The 23,924-nt window shown below is 42.1% G+C and overlaps 1 protein-coding gene across 8 annotated transcripts in view; it reads left to right on the top strand.

Annotated features, from left to right (window-relative positions):
• Positions 1 to 23,924, top strand: part of ZMIZ1 (zinc finger MIZ-type containing 1) — a 367,249-nt gene that overhangs the window by 196,608 nt on the left and 146,717 nt on the right. For all 8 annotated transcript variants that reach the window (XM_068399476.1, XM_068399478.1, XM_068399482.1 and 5 more), the window contains 2 exons: positions 1,327 to 1,437; positions 21,970 to 22,083. In XM_068399476.1, the coding sequence (XP_068255577.1) occupies positions 1,378 to 1,437; positions 21,970 to 22,083 (174 nt within the window). In that variant the 5' untranslated portion in view covers positions 1,327 to 1,377. The remainder of the gene's footprint in view (positions 1 to 1,326; positions 1,438 to 21,969; positions 22,084 to 23,924) is intronic.

Here is a 23,924-nt window from a genome sequence, read left to right as displayed (position 1 = left end):
TGATTAGTTGGCTTCGGTCTTTATGATCTGCTGTTCTGCCACTATAGGAAAACTATAAGGCAAGGCCAGAGAGAGGGAATGGGTGGAAGGGGCCCAGTGAAGTGCAAACCATGCCCATACCAGGGGACTTACTATGCTTACTGGTGCTTTTAGTGTCTTTCTCTTGGTCCAAGTGTGAGTGGCATTTTGGCCATTCCTGTCTGTCAGATGAGTAGAGCTGTCTGTACTGTGCTTAACCCCTTACCCCCGCCTGAACACAGGGATAAGGGAAAGGCATGTGGCAAATTCAGAATGATATGTGCGTATTGATTTAGCAGCTACCCTTTCCCCCTCTTACAGGCATTGTTCTTGATTCCAGACATACACTGTTATCTTGATGAAGAGCCGCTTATGTGTGGTCATGGAGTATGATGTAAAGCATGACTCTGAAAAAGAGTTAATGAATACATGGAGCAGGGCTTGTCTTGGTGGCACCAGTGTGTACCAAGCTGTATCCACAAACGTAACTCGGTGTGACAAGCGTCGGTGATGGGCTTAGGGGACTGCGGGTTTGCTCTCTAGATCATCATAACTTGTTGCCAGATTCATTTGATGATTTTATATAGCTGTAGCAACATGAATTAAAACTCCTAACACCACTCTGAGCCTTCATTTCCATTTTCTAGATCTTTTTAAAGTCACAAGGAAGTTTTAATGTGCCTTAAGTTACACAGTTTGTTAGAGATGGGCCTAAAGAACCCAGGACATGTTTTTCCAGATGTAACAAGTAGTTTGTTCAGCTGTGGATGCCTTAAAGAGACCAATTTTTCCAGAAGGCAGGAACTGCTCAGCCCTTTGGTCTGAACATCAGGCTGCTTCTGTATACACTGGGTTGTGCATCTGGAATTTTTAGTCATTCTGAAAGTCTTGGTTGAGTTGTGAATCCCAGTACTTCCCTGCCTGTCATCTTGGCCATTTCAAGGGCTCATTAAATAGGTCTGCTAGTTTCAAGATTGGAGGAGGGTCCAAGGTATACCTATTGCTTTTATTTTCAATACAGAAATCTAGGGTCTTCATAACACGCATTTTGTGTTATTCTTGGCCATATAATACTCTGCCATATCTGATTCATTTAATATTTGTGGAAGGTATTTTCTTTTAGAGGATTAGCAAGAATCCCCTTGTCCTTGCAAAAGCCAGACTGTCATTGTTATTTGGATTATTATTATTTTATTTAATCTCACAGTGTGCTCAGGGGTTTCTTGCAAGCGGCTCTGCTTGATTGTTTAGGTGGTAGAAGTGCACGGACTGCGCGCAGTGATCCTTACTGTCCTTTTTGTCTTGCAGATCGAGGGATTTTAATGGCTTTCAGGTAGAAGCCAAGTGGAGACAATCAAAATGAATTCTATGGACAGGCACATACAGCAGACCAATGACCGGCTGCAGTGCATAAAACAGGTAAGCTGGCGGTGGAGAACATTGCCGCTAGATGAGCATTGTGTATTGTGTGTCAGGGTGTGTTGTGCATTATGGTTACCTGTTGCTTGATGAATATCCTTGCCTTTTAGAGGGGAGGAGAGTCGTAGGAATGAGACACTGTAATCTCATTGAAGAGAAAGAATATCTGCTGTAGGAGCTGGTGTATAAACCTCAAAAAACAAACTTTCCTTTTCATCTTTCTAAGAAATCTTCAGCCTGGAGACTCACCAAATCTGTCTCAGCTGCAAGCAGAGCGGTGCTAGTCCTGCCAGCTCTGCCTTGAAGTTGTCACAGCGAGCAGCCATCGTACTTGTGCTCTGAGCACAGTAATCCAAAATTTCGACGGGCCAGTTTTGATTCTAATCCAGTATCTGACCTGAGACTTGCACTACCTAGAAAGTCGAACTTGGATGGTTGGCATACCTCCAAGTGCTCGGGTTAATCTGTTTGTGTGGAGATGTATAAACTTCCATTTGCAAGGTAACATTTTCAGAAGCAGCTGTGAAAATGAAGGGCCCTTATAATTCACTGAAAGGCAGTGGGATCTAAGTATCTTTTACAGATTTCCCCACTGTAACTATGCTTGCAAATGCTTTTATAACCAAGTGAAACTACAAAGGCAAGGATGGAATGAGCAGATGCCATCTTTCCCTGCTTCACCCTTCTCAGTGAGCTTTGCTCTCTGGCATTGCAGGCAGCGTGTATCCTCCCCTCATATATGTTGTTCTCCACATGCAAGAAACCTTACAGAAAATTCATAGTAATGGTCCTTTGCGTAGAGGAGGTGAGCAAGAGAGTGGTTTCTCATGTTGGTATTTCCTGGTTTTGTCTAAACCAATGCATGCATGCAGCAAACTGGTGCATAAATGCAAGCAGCACACAGGTGTTTTGAAGATTGGTTATCCCAGCTGGATCCCTGAGATAAGCTCCAAAGTTCATCTCTTAGAACTGGTGGAAATTTTCTGAATTACAGTGGAAAACCAGAAGGACACTATTCTGTGAAATAATGTTCCCAAACCATTTTTCCCTGTTGTCTGAGCAGTTTTCTCTATCAGTTCAGGCCACAGCATGTTTAGAGGCCAGAGTCCTGCTGTTTCAGTTTAATGTTTGTATTAACTAAGTTAAAAAACTCTCTGCCTACATTTGCTGTGGGACATGTGCATATTGCTTCTTGAGGGAGCGCAGCATTTCCCTGTTCAGAGATTTCCTTGTATTGTAGACACAAGCACCCTAAATCAAAGAAACTCATAAAAAATAAGCATGGGGGTGATACTGGATTGGTCTAGATTTTTAAACTTATTTTATTTTCTTTTATCTACAACTTCCTCAAGAGGGGCAGTGGAGGCAAAGGTGCTGATCTCCTCTCTCTGGTGACCAGCAACCAGACACGAGGAAATGGAATGAAGCTGCATCAGGGGAAGTTCAGATTGGACATTAGGAAAAGATTCTTCACTGAGAGGGGGGTCGGTCACTGGAACAGGCTCCCCAGGGAAGTGGCCATGGCACCAAGCCTGTCAGAGTTCAAGGAGTGTCTGGACGACGCTCGTAGTCATATGGATTAGTTTTGGGTAGGCCTGCGAGGAGCAGGGAGTTGAAACCGATGATCCTGATGCGTCCCTTCCAACTTGACATATTCTACAATTCTATGATTACCTGTTTCCATTCTCTTAGTTTCAGCAATCTCCATCATTATGTTTTGTCATGTTTGCCTAGATATTAGTAGAGGTTTATATTTTCTAGAATGCGTTGTAATGCAAAGAACGGAAAATGTGTGTTTATTTACAAGTCTGGCCATGCAGATGCTTTGGGGGGATATAAAGAAAGAAGAGAGTTTATACCTAAACCAGTTGATTTTTCTCTCCATGTTTCCTTTATAAGAGAGGATTTCAGAATAAATCAAGGCTAGTTTGTAGGTCAAGGAGCAGAAATAGGAATCCGTCCCTGCAGAATTGCTGGTCGCAATCTAGACTCGGTCTGTGGTGGATCTTCTCTCTCTTTCATCACTCTATGGTGAAAGTTAATGCATCTCATGGCCCTTTAGAGGCCTGAGGGAAATATGAATTTTGGGATTTCATCTCAATTTCTTATGAATAACTGTCTGGTTCAGGAAAAACATGCTCTTGGCTGGCACAAATTGGTGTCCTTTTTGGCCATCCAAGCCCATAGGATGAAGATGAAGTGACTTGCAGAACAATTTAAGCTTCCAGCTGTAAGAACAGACCTTCAGATCAAGTGGAGACAAATGGAGGATGCTGCTTAGTTCCTTTTTCTCGAGCTGTGCATAGAGAATTTGTATTATTTTAATTAGATAAAAGAATATAAAATTACGTTTCTTACAGTATTAAAGAGATATTTTTGCTATGTAATGGGTACTCTGTCAGTTAAACCTCTAACTGCAGTTATACATAGTGCTGGTTTACATGGGCAGCTAGGATATTTTTTCAGCGGTGAAGGTCGAGGGGAATGGAGGAAGGTCAGACTTCCCAGCGTTTGTGGAGCATTCTCGGTTTTGTTTGATCCTGTCTGGAAGAGAGCTTGGGGTTTTCTGGTGGGCAGGGGCATGCTTGCATAGCTGCTCTGTTCTGTCAGACAGGAAAGGATGCCTGACGAGGAGGTATCCTACCTGGGCATGCTTGTGAATTCATGGTGCCTGCATTCTATACAGGCCCGAGTAGGAGAATAGGCATGCTTTTGTGTTCAACTCATGAAAAAGTGTAGTTAACCAAGACAGTGGCTGAACACCAAAAACATGTAGGAGAAAGCTTTGTTGTGAAAGTGGCAATACTTGCAGTTTTGTTGGAGAGGAATGGCTGATTTTCTTTGTTCGTTGAAGAACTTAGCATAGGGACTGCTCTTTGCTTTTTCATAGTTCTAAAATCGTGTGCTGTTACCTTTGCCGTAGTGGAGAAAGAGACAGAAACCAACTCTTGACTAGTTTTTTGGAGGAGACTCACCTCTCTGTCCCAGGGTCTTAAATTTCTACCTTGGCGACATTTACCTTCTTCTTTGAGACAGGTTATTAGCTGGCAAAATTAATGTGATACCACAAAGAGTAATTTCCAGTTCACCCACAGAGAACTAGACCGCACGCTACTATGTGCACATTGGCTTTGGGAGCAAAGCAGTACCTTGCATGGCCACATGAATGTATCTTCACTGATTTGTGGGATTAACTGCAGGGTCAGACAAAAAACTGCCTGCCTTTTCTTCCCCAGTTTCCAGCCTTTTACCCATTCGTCCCAGCCTGTGAACAAACTACTGCTCTTCTCTTGAAGAGATGTGTGCTTTCGGGGTGGTTAACACAGCAGTGGCATGGAAGGTGCACTGCAGCAGGAGAAGGAAAACCATCCTTCCTTGGTGCCCAGCATCTGCACGTTTTATAACCTTGCTGCAGCTAGTGGCTCATGCAGCCAGAGCGAGAGCTGTCTGCTGCACTCCTTGCCCCTCGCCCCAGCCCCTGAGAAACGCTATAAATGGTAATCCATGTGCCTCTTTGACTAGATCAGGTTTCAGCACAGGGTCAGGACAGGCTTCTTTCTTCCCAGCTCTGTGACTTGTGAGACACCCACAATATCCTTGCTGACTTCCCTTCCAGGATCAAGGTTGTGTTTTACCTTCATGTTTTTTAGCGCTTTAAAGCTACAAGCCCAAAACTTGTGTATGATCAGCTAGTTAGGAAATAAAGTGTGTGTATGTGTGTGTGTTAAGAAGCGATTCAGAATAGATGAAAGGGCAAACTGAAGAGGTGGCTGTGTACTTATGCTTGAAAAAACCCCAGACTTCTGTGGAAGGCTGGAACAGCTTGTGTGGTCTCTTTTTAAGTGTATGTGCTTTAAAATCAAACGTAGTTTTTTTGATGTACAGTGGAAAAAGCCAAAGTAGCAGCCTTTCCTTAACACATGCAATTAGTTTATCATGACACAGGAGACTCTTAAGGGTATGTTGAAGGAGGCTGGATCTTCAGGGTGCAGGCTTTTTTTCTTTAATTCTTTGTCCATACAAACAAAAACACAAAATGATTTTGTGCTTCACGAAGGTCTGATAGCCCCTGAGAACTGCCCTATTCAAGGCTGCAGTAATAATCTGTTTATCTGCCACGTACTCATGGCTGAGGTGGCTCTGATGCACTGTCCACCATGGAACAACAGGGCAGCAGGAGTTGGTTCGGGCGGGCACAGAGCTGAATTTGAGGGCTTCCCTGGTGCCCAGGGCTCAGGCACAGCATTCTGAAGGGGCCAGCTTGACTCCCACTGCACAGGAAGTCCTGACCGGGAATTGACTGGCTTTCTTAAACCGTTCCTCGCAATAGACCAGAGGTTATGGCTTTAATTAAACACTGTCCGTTTTTTTCCTTATGTGATACAAGCAAATACCAGGCCAAATCAGTGGGCTGCATGACATCTCCTCTCTACTCTCACCCTGATGGGTCCACTTCCAAAACTTAGAGCTATTTTAAATCTAGGGACTTCTACCTTTTGTTGTCTTTGTTTGCTGTCAGTCAGTTTGCAAGGTTTCTGTAAAACACTTCTGAAATTCTTGAAAAGAGGAAGATGGAGAAAATCTTTCTATATTTAAGGTACAAGGAAGCCACGCCTTTCAGAGCAGATGTGTGGTGTCTTCCTGCCGTGCTGAGGACGGTTGTCAGGGTACATACTAGAGCTGTGCTGAAATTTTAGTTACAGGTTAAAGGGAAGTATGAAAAGGCTCTCTGGTGTCAGAAGCATTGGGTTGTAGTGGGAACAGAGAAGGTTGTTTCTGCTACTTGTGTCACATTACATCAGGACACATGGAGCAATATCATCAAATGATGCTTGATCACTCAGGGAACCCCACTTAACTGGAGGCACGTATCACATAGCTGGTTTCTAGAAACAGATTAGCATTTCTCCCCTCTTTCCTTCAGGAAAGCTTGCTAAATTGCTGCAGTTGCAATGCTTTATAATGCTTACCCAGCCATTCAGAGAGATATGCTAAAAGTGGTAATTTCTGTGTGTTTGTGTTGATCTTTTCTTGCTCAGATTGGAAACAAACAGGCCCATTTCTTTCATCATTCAGCAACTGGGTTTTTGGTTGCTTGCAATTCAGAGGTAAATAGAATTCTTTGTATATTTACATATTGGCTAGCATTCAAGCCCTGAAATGCTTGAACTAATTCCTCTGCTCTTCAATATTATTGTTGCAGACTCATGTAGATGCTCAGCAGTCCTAAACCTGTCATTTGTAATGTATTTTGGACTGATTCACATGGACTGGTATGAAATTATAGCTGAAAAGGTTTTAATAAAGCTTTATGAAAATTTTATTCTTCAAGAACTTTGAAAATGAGAAGTATTCTTATGAAGGGCACATTTATTTAGAATACATATTTGTTTGGTTGTAGCCCATATAAATGTTACAGGTTTTTTAGCAGCTAAATATGAAATAACATACAACAGTAAGGCTAGTGGTGAAAAAGACCTTTCTTTTCCATACAGAGACATTCAATGGGTCTCAAGTGTTACAGATTATTGGTTGAATGGTCAATCAGTGCTGTCTTAGTAGCTATTTTTTTCTTCTTTTTTTTTTTTTTTCTGAGACCCATAGCTGCAAATTCTTTGTCTGCTTTCATGCTCAGTCTGTTGGAATATTCCTCTACTAGACTTAAGTGTGTTTAGGAAAAACTGACAGCAGACCAGCTTTCCTGGCTCCTCTGGGCCATTTTAGAGACTTGTCAATCAACATTCCTGCCCTGTTAGATCCTGCATTCTGCTAGGGACTGCTCTGGCTCAGGCAGTGAACCCACAAAGGAAAGAGCAAAGAGGTGAAGTGCTAGAAGCACTTCTGGAGGGGAGGGGGAAGAAAACACCTTCTCGATGTTTGCAGTATTTGGCGGATTTCTTTATCTGATGAGATTCCAGTGGGTGGAATATAACCTATTATCTTTTGAGACCGACTGGTAAAGTTGATGTGGGTACACTTCTCTCCTTCCCAATTCTACTGCTTGTTTCACTGCAGCACCTGTCCTCAAGTGCTGGGACATTAGTATTGTTAACTGTTTTCAAAAATTTACATGTTTTAAACTTACACTTAAAACTTCTAGTACCCATAGTATTTAGAATAATTGTATTCTTTTCCGTGCAATTAACTAATCTGGCCTATTGCTTGAAATTGCCTATTGGTAAATAAGGATGATCAGTTGAAAATTCTAGAAATCTCTAAGTTGGATCCATGGTGTCACTTAGTTGTCAGATGAGGATAGGAAATCCTTTTCATCAGCAGCTGGGTCAAACTGCAGTGAACATGTGACGTAGCTGGCAACATGTCTCTATCTGCTGTCATGCCATTTCTGGCTCTTCCTTCATGCGTACACACTTGCTACTTGAGTTCCTTCCATGGTGTGCATTAGTGCAACAGCAAATCCATAGCAGGTATGACTTACACAGTATTTGCGCTTAAGGACCATTGTACCTGTTTGTAAAAGAAAAAGGTGTTTTTAGAAAAGTTGTTTGAAGTAGTGATAGTACTGTTAATACCAAGAGCCTTCAGCTGTGCAGACCTCTACTATCATCTGCTGAAGGAAAACTCTCCTTACTGGTGGTGTTCGCTCCTTGTTGCTTCTATGCACTACGCAAGAAGAGCCATTAATGTACATAGGTCACAGAGCATGTGCTGCGGGCAGTGTTGTAAGCACACGCAGATGAAAAAGGTGTATGGGGAAGCATTTTTACTTTTGACTTTGAAATATCTCGGTAATGTCTAGCTGGCTGGTAGGACCCATGAGAATAGGTCATGTGAATTTTACATCTTCCATGGTGGTATCAGTTCATGTACTGGTCATTTTAAATAGTCACCTTGGGATTTTATTTCAGCATAGATTAAAAGATTAAAACAATAAAGATTAAGTCAGTAGATTAAAAGTGCTATAGAAAGCACAATCAGTGAGTAAGTAAATTACTCAAATGAGTCAAAAAAATTAATTGGAAAACAAAATATGTCCAGCAAATGTGCTACTGTTTGACTGGGTATACTGAAGACTATTGGTTATTTTTCAAAATCAGTGCATGTATTCCCCTGAAATTTAGAAAATGAATGAATGTATTTATTTTAAATGCATTTTTTAAAGTTGGTTCAGTACATAAGTCAGGGGAATTTGAGTCAGTGCTTTTTTGTTCCCTTGCCATCAACTCACCTTATACTCTTGACTAGCATTATTTCTTTTTAAAGGATGCATTATTGACAATAATCTTCCAGTCAAGGGTTGTGGTAATACTTCATTAAAGTTTTTAAAACACCTTGCTATGGAAAGAACTGCATGAAAAAAAACAGCGACCCCAACTTTTCGAAACACTGTGATATGCACCTCAAATTATCGAATGGTTCATAACAGAGCATTATTTATGCAGATGCCTCACTTTGCCCGTTTCCTTCACTTAATCTTCTACTAAAAGGCATTGTGAAGCTACATTTTTTTTGTAAAGAAGGCAGATAAGTTTGGAACAAATAAGGTTATTTTGATCAATCAAAACCATTAACAATTTAAGTAAGTATTTAGATTATTATTCTAATAGTGCAGTAGTATTCCAAGGGAAAGAGCACAGCCACTGCTTTGAGAAAATTAACTCCTTGATATGTTGAGATAGTTAGGACTGAAACTACTTGCTGAAAATAATGAGGGCATTAGAGAAAAAAGTTCCTGTATCATTACATTGTGTATTGGACTGATAAAGCTAAAGAAGCCTCAGCGTTGTTGCTGTAGTCACATATAGAGACACCTTATGCTAGCATGTTTTGACAGGGACATGCTAATGGAAAATGGCTTGTTTCTGTTGCCAAGAAGAGTGAGTGAACTGGTTAGGCAAACTGATTTCATAATTCAGTTGAGCTGTAAATGCAAATTTAGAGATAGATTGGAGCCTTGCATCACTGACCATGGCCTTAGAGAAAGAACAAACAGTTGTACCTTTGTTTCTTGACTTTTTTTCCCATAAAATCACTCTTTGTGAGTGGTTAAGGAAATACAATTCAGGGCCCTCTGACAATTTTGAGTCTTTTGTAAACCATACTGTTCTCAGTGCTCTCAGCTGGCATAATAGCAGCCCAGGTGCTGGTGGTAAGAAGGGTACAAATATTGGACTGGGCACTGTTGTTCCCTTTATCGATAGATGAACAAAAACACATATTGCCACTAGTGTGCCCAATTTCCGTCTTCAGTCAGCCTTTAGTCACAGTTTCCTCTTGGGCAGCGAGGAGTGGGGTGGAACAGCAGCAGATGGGTTTATGACAAAAGAAGTTTAATTTGTTCCGTGTTCCTTTATATAACACAAAGTTATGTCAAAGTATATTATAAATATATTGCAGTTACGTGGATATGAAAGGTACAGAGCAGGAAGACAGCAATGTAATTCTGATGAGCAGAGCTAGGGAGTGATTTTTGCTTTAGCTCTTCTAGCTTCTGTTTGTAGGGCTTGAGGATCAGGATGTTGAATCCATCTCTAACACTTCTGTAAAACTAACGGGTTGCAATATATTTCCTTTCCTCCAGCACGTGCACATAGACGCGCAATCTTCCTCACAGATCTCATGGTGTAGGAGATCCAGCCAGCAGAACAAGGCTGTTCAATTACCAGCCATTCACCTTTTCCGAAACCATCACTGATTTGTACACACACTTTATACTAAAAGAGAGAAGCATCTATGGAAACCTGCATTAGTACAGATTTTGTTCCCTTACAGCTCACAACTGGACAACTTGCTTTTTTGCACATCAGTGATGCTTGTGTTTTTTATTGGTTCTTTATCCTCATTTGTTTAGCATGTGGTCTCCTGTCTTTAGTGTTGACTACCCTGCTCATGTTACCCAGTATTTTCATGTAGTTAAAACATCTGATAAAGAGGTGCTAGTCTTTGCTCAGTATTTACTGTTTTCCTTTGAAAAGAAGCTGCAGCTGACAAATGGGGCAAAGGTGACTCCCTTTCATTCTGTTTTTTATAAGTAGGCATGGCTAACATGGCTTTAATCTCTCTTTCAGTGTATCTAGTGCTTCTCAAAATGTGAGTTTAATAAAATATTTATAAAGCCTCCAATGGAATGAGCCATGTAAGTGCAAGATAATTCTATTAATTAGGGATCTCTCAATCTCACAAACACTAAATTGGGAGGGGGGGTGTTATCTGAATACAAAATGCACAGCTTGAGCCTTTTAATTTTTTGGTAAATAAAACAATCTTTGATATTCAAGGGGACTGTAGAGAATTGAACTATATATAACCATATCCAGATAAACAAAAATCACTCTCCCAAAAGACAGAAAATAGCTCAATACTCCCCTCTATCCTCGTGAAAAAGAAAAAGACCATTTGTTTTGGATCTTCATTGCAGATGAGTTTTTAATATACTGAGTATAGCTGCTGGTGGATAAGGCCTTTGTATAATCACACTTGACTGTAAAAAAAAATAGTAATAGAGAAACCACCTATTTCAGGTTATGGCATTTTCTACATTTAAAGCATATTCTCAGTTCATGTCCTATATTTCTGTAACACCCCCTGATCTCTGTTGCAGCCAGTGAATGGCATGCCAGGGAGGGAGAGAATTTTTGGTGGATGGGGATCTGAAGCAGAGGCCTGTGCATGGGAGGGGGAGAGGAGCTTGTGGTTGGGCTCACTCATGGAGCCTGTTCAGGTTTTAAAGTACTAAAGGCTCCATTAATTTATTACAGCACATGACCCTTGCTGATTTGCAGGTCCTCTACTGCTTGCTTATGGTGTTGAATCAGCTATCAAATTTAGGTCTAGTGGGAACATACTTGTGCACTGAGTAATACACAGAGACCAGCCTTGTCTCCCCTTGGTTATGCTGTGTCAAGGGTGTCTGACCAGGAATCCTGTTTACATTCTTTAGATAGGTGATTAGTTTTCTTTTGGGAGCTGAACGCCCTTTGCCCAACATCCAAGACTGCGGTAATTCTGCTCCTGGGTTGTTTCAGTTGAAGGGCACATAATCTCTTTCTGTTCTCTCTGTGCCTCCCCCTTCCTGGTCTCATTCTTTCCTACTCCCGTCTTCATCCCCCTTCAGTACAACAGTCCATTTTCGTTACATGTGATTGCAGGCATGTCTGGATGAATAGACCAAAAAAAAAAAATCTCAATTTCCTGGCAGAATCTGCCAAAGCACCTGGACACCAAATCGTGTCTCTCAAGGGTCAGAGTGGGTATGCACCAGAGTTAGAAAAGTCATGTAGGCACGGAAGAGAGTAGGTCAGCTCCTTCCTCAACCAGTATCAATTGGTTTAGTACCAAAGGAACTATGGTTTCTGCATTAACTGTTTTGAGCATCCTTATTTTTATATATAAAGTTCAATAACTGCTGTATGTTTTGTTTTGCTTTTAAATTCCTAGACTTTACAACCATATGAGAATTTTAACTTCCATTGTTGTAGAGAAAGGCTTGAAAACCCGTATGCCAGCAGCTGAAAACAGCAAGCAGATCATGTGAACTTCAGAGTTGTATACATGCATTTCAAATGTCACGAGCTCTACACAAAATTTATGGCATGCTGAATATCTGGCTCATCATTTGGAAAAGATGGGTTTGGTACTGGGTTTTGTATCACTTTAAATTCTGGACCTGTTGCAAGGTTTTGCAGAACTCATAGATGAACCTGTGGTCTAAACTAGGAATAACTTGGTTGAAGTCTGAGGATTAACCCCAGAGTAAATACATAAAATATCAGAACACTAAAAATCATTATTTGCTTTTGGCACCTCTCTTTGTATTCATTGTGTTTTATGGAGAATAATGAGGAATATTAATAACAAAAATATTTCTCTAGGTTGAAATAACCGAAAGTACCATTATTTTTAAAAGGGGGAGTGTTGTGAGGCAGGAGGAGTATTTATACTGGGAACTTAACTTTGTCTTCCTCTTATATTGATGGTATAGCTCCACCTTCGGGAGAAGTTTCATGATGCGTTTAATCCAAAGCGTAGGCTGCTGAGAGCAGAGTCCTGGTACCTTCACAGCCCTACGTTGTGTTTGCTGCCACCTTCTTTGAGTCAGGTCTAATGATCATGTGGTCACATAGGGAATCTCACTGTAAGTGATGACTGAAAATCAATATTTGGGAGGTTAGTTCATGGTCAGAACAGTGAGTGTGGTCTGATGCACTGGAAGTGGTGGTAGCACGCCATTTGGGGAAGAAGCTCTCAGGGGCAGCCCAGCATGAGAAGACCAAGCATGTCAAGAAGATGTATCCTTAGTTTTAGGTCAACTTCAGTCTAGTATTGGCATGAAAAAGTGATGTGCTGTAACCCGTGACCATTCCCATGAGCTCCTGAGTGGCCTGCTGCTGGAGTGACACACACTGCTGCTGTCTCTCCTGCTAGTGCTAAGGTTCAAGGAGCTGCACTGGAGCCATTTTGAAGAGTCAATGCAGCTGAAATTATTAGTATAGGATGAGGCTAGTTCACCATGCAGCCATGCGTCCTCTTGTGCTGCACAGGAGAGCAGGCAGGAGAAGGCAGAGCCGTTAGAGGCAGAAGCCTTTCAGGGCTGGCAGCTACCAGTGCTTATATTAGCTGGCAGTGCTTGTGGAACAGCAGCCATAGCTTTCTGTCCTGCAGGACAGCAGCTGCCTCCTGGATTTAATTTCCCCAATTGGTGTGCCAGAAGTTTTGCCAAGCGTGCAGCCTTGCCCCGTGGTGTGTAGGCATGGGTTAATTTCAGAGCGAAGAAAAGGCTGCCTACCATCTAGCTGTGTTTTCTTTTTCTGTGCAGTCAAAAGCTCCGTGTGTTGCTAGTGTGTTCTATCGCTAATGTAAAATTCCCAGACTCGCTGATTAGTGAAGCTAGACAGTAGACAGGGTCCAAGTGGCTAACCATGTGAGAAATTCAGTGACTGTAGGCTACTGTTAATTAACCTAGAGTCTAGCAACATGGCATAGTGTCTGTGTGATAGTTATATTATCTTCAGCAGCTCGATTAAATCAAGAAGTGAGACACAGAGCAGACGTAACTCGGCAAAATAAACAGACAACTTGAGTCAGCCTTCATAATTTGGTGCGACATCACGTAAATAAATGCAATAACTTGTTCAGCATAGTTAAGCAGTTTGCTGCTCAAAAACTTATTTGCATGACATCTCATTTTGAATAGGTTAAGTTGTGGCAAATTAGGTCTGTGTCTTCAGTCTGATGTATTCTGTAGAAAAGAGAGGAAAAAAATCCTCCACCAGAGATATCTCATTTGTAAGTTGAAATTCTTCATTTGTTTTCTACAGCAACAAACTGGAACATATGGATTCCATGTTTAAATGATTCACTTCCCATACCATTGCTGTCATGTTAGCATTTCTTGATGTGTGCATGAGATAACTTTAACCCTCTGTAATTGCTCTTAATTTTGACTGTTATTCTTCCGTTACTTACTAGACTGTTCTGTCTAAGATACACGAGTGTACATCTGGGTTGCAGTCTTCTATATTTAGAAGAGATAAGGCTGTTGTCCTTGCCATATTTCAATGTGGATAATTGGTTTCTGTCTCTAAAATCATATTGAGTCTTTGGTTGCAGGAAGTGGTTTGCACCCACTTTGGTGTGGGTGTGTAGACTGAAAGTACTCAATTCTGCTTTAGTATCCTTTTTAAAAATAAGATCTTTACTACATTTGCCTATTTTACTCAAAGGGGCCTGAATTCATATATGGTATGAAGCTTATACTTTTGGGCCCATTGCAGAGTTTTATTGCATATCGAGACTTCTTGATCGCTGTCTAATTTCAAGGGAGTAACAATTTCAAGAAGTGGCTGTGTTTTGAAATATTTGCACCAAAATTTCCACATATTAGCTGTTGTGTGTAACTCCCCATGTGAACGTTGGTTTTCCCCCCACCCCAGGCAACTACACAGTAGCAAACCATGGAACAGGCACACAGACAGTTGCTGTGAAAGCTAATGAACTTTGATGTCCTAGTGTACCTGCATCCTCTGCCCGTGTGTCCACTCTGATTAACAAAGATGGTCTGTTCTTTATGTAAATAAAACATTTAAGCCAGAGGTGGTGACAAGCAGCAGATAGATGTCCCTGTCTTCCCTGGAATCCAGTTCAAATGTCAGCCCAGTCCTCAGAAAGGGGCTTTGCTGGTACAATTCACTCTTTTTGGGCTTAGTAAAGTGGAGTCTTTTGCTGTTTTCTTCATCCCTCTACACCAGACTGTTAATTGAAGTGCTACAAAGACCACAAGATTCCTTCCAAGACCAAAAATAAATTACTCTGAGAGACTGTCTCTTCAAAGCACCACCTGGTGATCCCTGCAATAATGATACACTCACGTGCATCAAGTATTTCTGTGATTTCTGTTCCATTCAGGCTAAGAAAATATTAGGGGTTTTGAGTTACAAATTATTACAGTAAAAATTTTCTTAGGTTTTGAGATAATGGAAATTGTCATATTTCACTAACAGCCTTCTAAAAAAGCAGATGATGCTGAAAGCAGTCTGATAAATAACTGATTCATTCAGTTCACTGGCTTTGTTCATCTCTGCTCCAGATTTTATTCGTACAAATCCTCTCCACTTGTTGAAAACACCATTGCTTGCAAGCATGGTGGTGTTAGGTGGCCCTTTGCTAGTAGCTTTGAAGATATACCAAGGTGTGTCATAGCAAGATCTGGTTCATTGTCACTTTTTTTCTTAACCATCTACTAATGAGGTGATTTTTTTTTCCCCTTGTTTACATGAAGCACAGTTTCAGACGAGACTCTTCAGGCACATGCCTTGCTTCTGTCAAAATGCTGCCAATAATTTCAGTTGTAGGAGGATGGGGCCGTGCATGGGAAATGCTTCACAACAAAGCTGATGAATGGATCTGGCATAAGCTTTGTTTTGTACTTCTGTTCTTGGATCAAGAGCTAAGAAAACCTCTTTAATTTCTTGTTCGAGTAATATAGTAGATGTAATATTCTTCTCAAGCAGGCGTTTTATTGTGAGAATGTGAATGACATCGGGGCTTTTTGCCCTGGGTGCAGTGTTTAAGCTGTCAATAAATAAAAAATCATGGTAGGCATTTGGAATGTCGTCTTGTGTAACTCGAGGAAGGAATTGCACCTGCCTTCACGCTTTGGTTCATGCTGGATCTTCTCTCTGTTTTCCACAAAAGTAAACCTGCCCTCTGGGAAAAAAAAAAAAAAAAATCGGAGGAAAACCTTGATTTAAAAATATTAAAAAGGCAGAAAGCTGTGAGAAATATGTTCCAGACAGAACTGCGTGTGACACTGCTAGAAGTGTGAATTCAGGGGGTGAATCTGGGATGAAACCGGTGTGCCCAGCTCGCTCCCTGAAATGCCTGTACACCAATGCACGCAGCATGGGGAATAAGCAGGAGGAGTTAGAAATCCGTGTTCGGTCGGGGGGCTATGATCTAGTGGCAATTACAGAGACTTGGTGGGACGCCTCGCATGACTGGAATGTGGTAATGGATGGCTATGTCCTGTTCAGGAAAGACAGGCCACTAAGGAGAGGTGGTGGAGTTGCTCTTTATGTGAGTGAGCAGCTAGAATGTATTGAGTTCTGTCCAGGGGCGGATCAGGAGCAAGTTGAGAGTTTGTGGGTGCGAATTAAGGGGCAGGCTGGCAGGGGTGATACTGTTGTGGGTGTCTATTACAGGCCACCGGATCAGGATGAGGAGGGTGATGAGGCCTTCTACAGGCAGCTGAGAGCAGTCTCTCAATTACAGGGCCTGGTTGTTGTGGGGGATTTCAACTACCCTGATATTTGCTGGGAGGCCTACTCAGCCAGCCATCCCCAGTCCAGGAGGTTCCTCCAGTGCATTGGTGATAACTTTCTGATGCAAATGGTGGATGAGCCAACTAGGAGAGGAGCGCTGCTGGATCTTATCCTCACTAACAAGGAGGGTCTGGTTGAAGAGGTGAAGGTTGAGGGCAGCCTTGGTTGTAGTGACCACGAGATGGTAGAGTTCAGGATCTCATGTGGCAGGAATAGAATAGCTAGCAGAATCACAACCCGGAACTTCAGGAGGGCCAACTTTGGCCTTTTCAAGCAATTGCTAGGGGAAATCCCATGGGACAGGGTACTAGAAGGTAAGGGGACCCAAGATAGTTGGTTAGCATTCAAGGACTGCTTCTTCCGAGCTCAAGATCAGAGCATCCCAGCAGGTAGGAAGTCAAGGAAGGGTACCAGGAGACCTGCATGGTTGAACAGGGAACTGCTGGGCAAACTCAAGTGGAAGAAGAGGGTGTACAGATCGTGGAAGGAGGGGCTGGCCACTTGGGAGGAATATAAGTCTGTTGTCAGAGGATGTAGGGAGGCAACTAGGAAAGCTAAGGCCTCCTTGGAATTAAACCTTGCAAGAGAGGTCAAGGACAACAGAAAGGGCTTCTTCAAATACATTGCAGGTAAAGCCAACACTAGAGGCAATGTAGGCCCACTGATGAATGAGGTGGGGGTCCTGGAGACAGAGGATAAAAAGAAGGCGGAGTTACTGAATGCCTTCTTTGCCTCTGTCTATACTGTTGGAGGCTGTCCTGAGGAGCCCCGGACCCCTGCAGCCCCAGAAGAAGTCAGGATAGAGGAAGAATCTGTCTTGGTTGATGAGGGCTGGGTCAGGGACCAATTAAGCAACCTGGACGTCCATAAATCCATGGGCCCTGATGGGATGCACCCGCGGGTGCTGAGGGAGCTGGCGGAAGTCATTGCTAGGCCACTCTCCATCATCTTTGCTAAGTCGTGGGCAACGGGAGAGGTGCCTGAGGACTGGAGGAAAGCGAATGTCACTCCAGTCTTCAAAAAGGGCAAGAAGGAGGACCCGGGTAACTATAGACCGGTCAGCCTCACCTCCATCCCCGGAAAGGTGATGGAGCAACTTGTTCTTGCTGCTGTCTCTAGGCACATCAAGGATAGGGGGATCATTAGGGGCACTCAGCATGGCTTCACCAACGGGAAGTCTTGCTCAACCAACTTGATAGCCTTTTATGAGGATGTTACCCGGTGGATAGATGATGGTAAAGCTGTGGATGTGGTCTATCTCGATTTCAGTAAAGCATTTGACACGGTCTCCCACAGTATCCTCGCAGCTAAACTGGGGAAGTGTGGTCTGGATGATCGGGTAGTGAGGTGGATTGTGAACTGGCTGAAGGAAAGAAGCCAGAGAGTAGTGGTCAGCGGGATAGAGTCCAGTTGGAGGTCTGTGTCTAGCGGAGTCCCTCAAGAATCGGTTCTGGGACCAGTTCTATTCAATATATTTATTAATGACTTGGATGAGGGATTAGAGTGCGCTGTCAGCAAGTTCGCTGATGACACAAAACTGGGAGGAGTGGCTGACACACCAGAAGGCTGCGCAGCCATTCAGAGAGACCTGGACAGGCTGGAGAGTTGGGCGGGGAGAAATTTAATGAGATATAACACAAGGGCAAGTGTAGAGTCCTGCATCTGGGCAAGAACAACCCCATGTACCAGTACAAGTTGGGGGCAGACCTGTTGGAGACCAGCGTAGGGGAAAAGGGACCTGGGGGTCCTAGTGGACAACAGGATGACCATGAGCCAGCAGTGTGCCCTTGTGGCCAAGAAGGCCAATGGCATCCTGGGGTGTATTAGAAGGGGTGTGGTCAGCAGGTCGAGGGAGGTTCTCCTCCCCCTCTACTCTGCCCTGGTGAGGCTGCATCTGGAATATTGTGTCCAGTTCTGGGCCCCTCAGTTCAAGAAGGACAGGGAACTGCTAGAGAGAGTCCAGCGCAGAGCCACGAAGATGATGAAGGGAGTGGAACATCTCCCTTATGAGGAGAGGCTGAGGGAGCTGGGTCTCTTTAGCTTAGAGAAGAGGAGACTGAGGGGTGACCTCATTAATGTTTATAAATATGTAAAGGGCAAGTGTCAAGAGGATGGAGCCAGGCTCTTCTCAGTGACATCCATTGACAGGACAAGGGGCAATGGGTGCAAGCTGGAACACAGGAAGTTCCACTTAAATTTGAGGAAAAACTTCCTTACGGTGAGGGTGACTGAACACTGGAACAGGCTGCCCAGAGAGGTTGTGGAGTCTCCTTCTCTGGAGACATTCAAAACCCGCCTGGACGCGTTCCTGTGTGATATGGTCTAGGCAATCCTGCTCCGGCAGGGGGATTGGACTAGATGATCTTTCGAGGTCCCTTCCAATCCCTAACATTCTGTGATTCTGTGATTCTGTGTGAAGTGTCCCCGCAAGATCAGCTTTTCTCTTATCCCAGAAACTTCTCAGATCCGCTTCACAGAGATGGAAACCACTGGTATTCTGACAACTTTTTCTTATGGTTTGTTTGGGGCTTTTTAGCCTATAATGGAACTAATAGAATTGCTTTTCTTGCCCAATGAGTTTCTAAACTAGTTTCAGTCGTGTAGTCGCATTTATGAAGTCAAGATTTCAGCATCCCCTCTGTATTTAAGACGTGGGTTATGATAATGTGCCTTGGCGCTCAGTGCTGATGCAGTGAAATAACTTGATGGAGAGTTATAGAACAAATAAGTCATTGAGCTCACCCCTGCTTTGACACAGGCAGGTAGAAGGAGCCTTTTCTTCCTCAGGGAAGTGCAAAATTAATATGTGTTGGACCTTTACTGTACGAAAGGGTTACTGCTTTTCAGTGGTGTCATGGCAAGTTGAAATTGGCATTATGTGCTGCTAAACTGAAAATCAAGCATATGGCTAAGGTCCTGCTCTGCTTTTCATTTTTTAGCCTAAACCTGTAAAAATTATTCTGATTCAAGTATAACGTCTGTTTCTCAATGGGGAAATATTGTAAGCGTTAGTGGAAGATGTTGTGTGTAACTGGCAAACGGCAACACTGGTGAAAATAAATAGTTTTTAGCTCTTATTTAGGGCTTTTCATCAGCAGATCTCAATTCATTTCCTAAGGAGGGAAGGATTATTAAAGATTATTTCAAGTACAGAACTGAGTAGCTTTCAGCGAATTTTTCCTTATGTTGTTTCTGTGTGGAAGAGGATTTTGGTTTGGTGGTTTTTTTTCCCCTACGGAGAGATCTGTGTCCTACTGGTGCAGTATGTGTTCAGTATTGTGTGATTTGTTCACCAGCTTACGTGCCTTTCCTGCCCTCTGGAAGCTGTATGTTTGATAGTAGCAGAGCTTACGTGTGCTATTGTAGAGGGGTTTGAACCAACTTCTCTTTCCCCTGCAGATGAAAGTGGCGTGTGGAAGGAGCAGTATACACTGCGAGATGTGGTGTCAGGCAATCACTTCTCTGGAGGATTAAATGAAGCCTTCAAAAACTACTAGAGAGAGTCCAGCGCAGAGCCACGAAGATGATTAAGGGAGTGGAACATCTCCCTTATGAGGAGAGGCTGAGGGAGCTGGGTCTCTTTGGCTTGGAGAAGAGGAGACTGAGGGGTGACCTCATTAATGTTTATAAATATGTAAAGGGCAAGTGTCATGAGGATGGAGCCAGGCTCTTCTCAGTGACATCCATTGACAGGACAAGGGGCAATGGGTGCAAGCTGGAACACGGGAGGTTCCACATAAATATGAGGAAAAGCTTCTTTACAGTGAGAGTAACTGAACACTGGAACAGGCTGCCCAGAGAGGTTGTGGAGTCTCCTTCTCTGGAGACATTCAAAACCTGCCTGGACGTGTTCCTGTGTGACATGATCTAGGTAATCCTGCTCTGGGAGGGGGACTGGACTAGATGATCTTTCGAGGTCCCTTCCAATCCCTAACATTCTGTGATTCTGTGAAAAAGGCATCCTTTTCTCCTCTACTTTCAAGATTCGTAACCCAAACTGCTGGCTCTGTTCATGGGACTTTTTTTTTTTTTACAAGAACCCTTAAAATATGGCTTCTTACATGTATTTACTTGGATTCTTCTCTTTAATTTGTATATGCAATAGTCTGACTCCTCCAACAACTGTATGATCAGCTGGCAAGGAATTGGTGTTCTGAAGTGCAGCCTAAGTACAGCTATGAAACTGGATGGTAGCATGAGCTATAGTCCCTGTTTGCAGAGCAGAGGAAGAAAACTGCATTGCACAATGCCCGTTTGCTTTTTCAAATTCTGCTGTTTTAAAAATCTGTGCCCTACAAGTCAGTCATCTCTTGTTAAAACAAGGCCTCTGACCAAGAGCCTTCATTGAATAAGAATTACAGTAACCTGGTCCAAAAGCTCACAGACTGGGAAATCCTTGAAACCTGGCATGGAAAGAATTTTTTTTCCTTCCTTTATCATAGAGTTAATATATGTGGCTTCTCAGGCACAAGGGGATGAGGGGAAAAAATAGATTGTGAACATTATTATTAATCCAGATGCTTTGAAATGGGCATTCATGTTTTCCCAAATTATGCAACTGATTCAAAAATAATGATGTATTTTAAAAATGATGCCTTTGGGTTTTGTGCCTTCCAGATAGAACGCTCAGCTCATTTTCATGGTTTATTTAGCAATCCCAAGAATTATAAAACTACTATTTAAAAAGATATCAACAATTCCTAAATACACTCTTTTCTTCTTGTTTTTGGAGTTTTCATTGAAACATTTAGCATCACCAGAACTGGAGAATTTAGTAGCAGTATTACTCATGTAAATTGTATTCCTTCTTTCCTGTGCCCTCTCTTTGCTCTTGCTAAAATGTTGGAATACTTCGGCAATGTAGCACAGTGAGGGATAACAGTGTGAATAATAGTATCAGGTAAGTTTATTAAATGTGTCTAAATACAGGACTGTGAGTTGTTCAGTACAAAGGCAGAGATGAGTAACAGTTAAAAAATTGTATTACCCATGCAAATTCCAAAACAAAACCACACTTTTCTTTCAAAATTGTGCCAGCATCTTCAAGAGAGGTAGTATTCCACTCTGAAATTTCTATGTGCTTCCTGTGCATGTGAAAACTTTCCTGGTCATGTCAGTATCCTACCACACTTCAGTCAAGAAATAATTCTACATTTTTCATCATTCCAAAGTTGATCACCCAAATTGCCTATGGTAATACATCATGATGAACAGAAACCAAAACTCCTAGAAAGGATCAGTAGAGTAAGTGTGCTTTGTTCCGTCACTGGTATTTTCTGAGACTGTCAAGCTTGCCTCTTGGCTGGCAAGCAAAGATTAAAACCTTGATTGTTGGAAGGCACGGCTGTGCTGGCATGTCCCGACAATGGGGCATAAGGCCAGGGCAAAGACTTTGAATGTAAGACTGAAATTTCCCTCAGTTTGGGCTCGGACAGTTTAGATTTCCAAGTAGAATCCATTTCAGTTTGCAGGTGGGAGAGGTCATGCTATGGAGGAAGGAATTCAGGGGAGCTCTGGTATTTCAGCTACAGCTTGCCTCTAACTAATGAGTTCATACCAGAAAATCGGAAAATCTGCATAAGTATCAATAAGAACAAGGTAGGATTTTCTGCGTTCACTGTACAATTTAAGGTCTTGCTTCCAAATTATATGCTGTTCCTAGTTTCTAAACTTTGCATTAATGTGATGTAGATAAGACTATGTCAGCCCTTGTGTATGTTATTTACCGTGTTGCTTTGTCTTCCCTTCCCAGCACTTACAGAACCCTGCAAACTTCCATAATGCAGCAACAGAGCTCCTGGACTGGTGTGGAGACCCCAGAGCCTTCCAGAGACCATTTGAGCAGAGCCTGATGGGTTGTTTGACGGTACGTCCGCTCCGTCTGCGGCAGCGGTTCCTATCCTCTGTTTTATACTGTATGCAGTCTGTCGTGGCCAAGGGAACTTGATTTTCAGAATCTGCATTTTGTGGGGTTTTTTGTCATTTTATCTTAAACACATGAGGCCAGATCCTAACAACTGTTTATTTGACTCCATTACTTAACAGGAAGCAAAATGCAGTAACAGGAAGTTAAATCATAAAAGGGAAAAACATTTATAGTTAGATCACTTACAGGTGTACAGGCTAGGTTACTTGATATGCACATTCAATATTTATTTTCATGATTTGAAATTGCTAAGCGAGCTGTGTTCTTATGGAGTTAACAAACTTTTCCAGCATCTACTTTCCTTTACTCGGTTTTTGGTGTTTCTGACATGTCTGTTCGGGTTGCTTTGTTACATACAGGGCCTGCAGGTTTAATCCTGACATTCTAATTCCAACAGTTTTATTGACTTCAGTGCTTCACTCTTTATTAAGACCACTGCAGTTCCTAAAGCAACTTCATTGTAATGCATTGAAAATATATTTTATTGTCTACACAACAGCATTTTTTGTTTTGAAAGTTTTATTTCCCATGCACCCAGCAGCAGGATCCAGTCCAAAATTGTTACGTGGAGTCAAGACTTTAGAGGAATTAAATTCTGACTGGAGTAGGAGTGTTCAAAAGCTTTACTGTAATTTGCATAACAAGTTGATATAAATAAATAGTCACAAAGGAGATGAAATTTTAAAATGATTAATGAAGAGACCATCATTGCATTTGTTTGGGGGGGAGAAGTGCATGGATTATTTTCACACGCTGTAGCTGATGTATATAAAACAGACGCTAAGACTAAGATTTAGTTGCCAGAAATCCAAATGTTAAGGAATGGCTCCATCTTAATGTGCTCAAGTGTATAGCATCCCTCAGATTTCTATGTCAAAAAGTTAGAACAAATCCAGTGATCTAAGGAGGTGCATATCATTCTTCCAATCAGAAAAAAAACCTAAAGTAAGTTAGAAATATTAGTATAGTCCAAAGATAAAATATTTAAAGATTCTGTTTGTTTGAAGTAAAAGTTGTCTTCAATATATAACCTCAATAATGAAAATCTGTACATAGGAACTGATGTGACCATAAATATGTTTTATTTATACTTTATAAAAATTTTGCTACCATTTTCAGGTTAGCGTTTGGGAAAGGAGACATTCAGCTCAAGTATACTTAGGCAGCTTGTGCACAGTATTTCTCTGCAAACCTCTGCTAGTACATTGCAAATCTGACCTGCAACTTCCTTGCTGTTTAAATATTTTCTTTCTATGTAAGCAGACCTGCAGCCCTGCCCAAGTGCAGGTCAAAATAAGGTCTGACTGCTAGTGATTCACAGTCTCCACAGAGCACAGGGAAAGCAAGAAGGAAATGCTCCATGAAAAAGAATGAGGTAAAACACACAATACCTGGTTATCAGAGTTTCTTGAAAAGAAAATACTATCTATCTTCTGACAAGAAAGAAAGAAAAAAAAAATCCTTATTATCTAACTACTGTTAAGATTTGAACAGCATGTATTGCTTTGCTTCATACTCCCCCTGAAATCTCAACACAGTGGCATGAAATCCCCCTTTCCCGAGCTTGTTATGGGAGAGCACTATCTGTAGTGTAGGACTGATGGGCAGCACATCTTTATCACTTGTTGTAACCTCATTATATTCCTAACACGGAAAAAACCACAGGAACTTAAAGAGTTGGCTTGTTTTGTGCTAGATAAATACACAGGATTTGCAGAATGCATATAAACTGCAATGAATGTGTATTTCTTGTTCCTAATTTTAAAATCCCTCTAAGGAAG

The sequence above is a fragment of the Nyctibius grandis genome, chromosome 4 (genome assembly GCF_013368605.1).
Source record: "Nyctibius grandis isolate bNycGra1 chromosome 4, bNycGra1.pri, whole genome shotgun sequence".
Classification (NCBI taxonomy): domain Eukaryota; kingdom Metazoa; phylum Chordata; class Aves; order Nyctibiiformes; family Nyctibiidae; genus Nyctibius; species Nyctibius grandis.
Note: the sequence above shows the minus strand (reverse complement) of the source record. Positions and strands in the feature narration are given on the sequence as shown.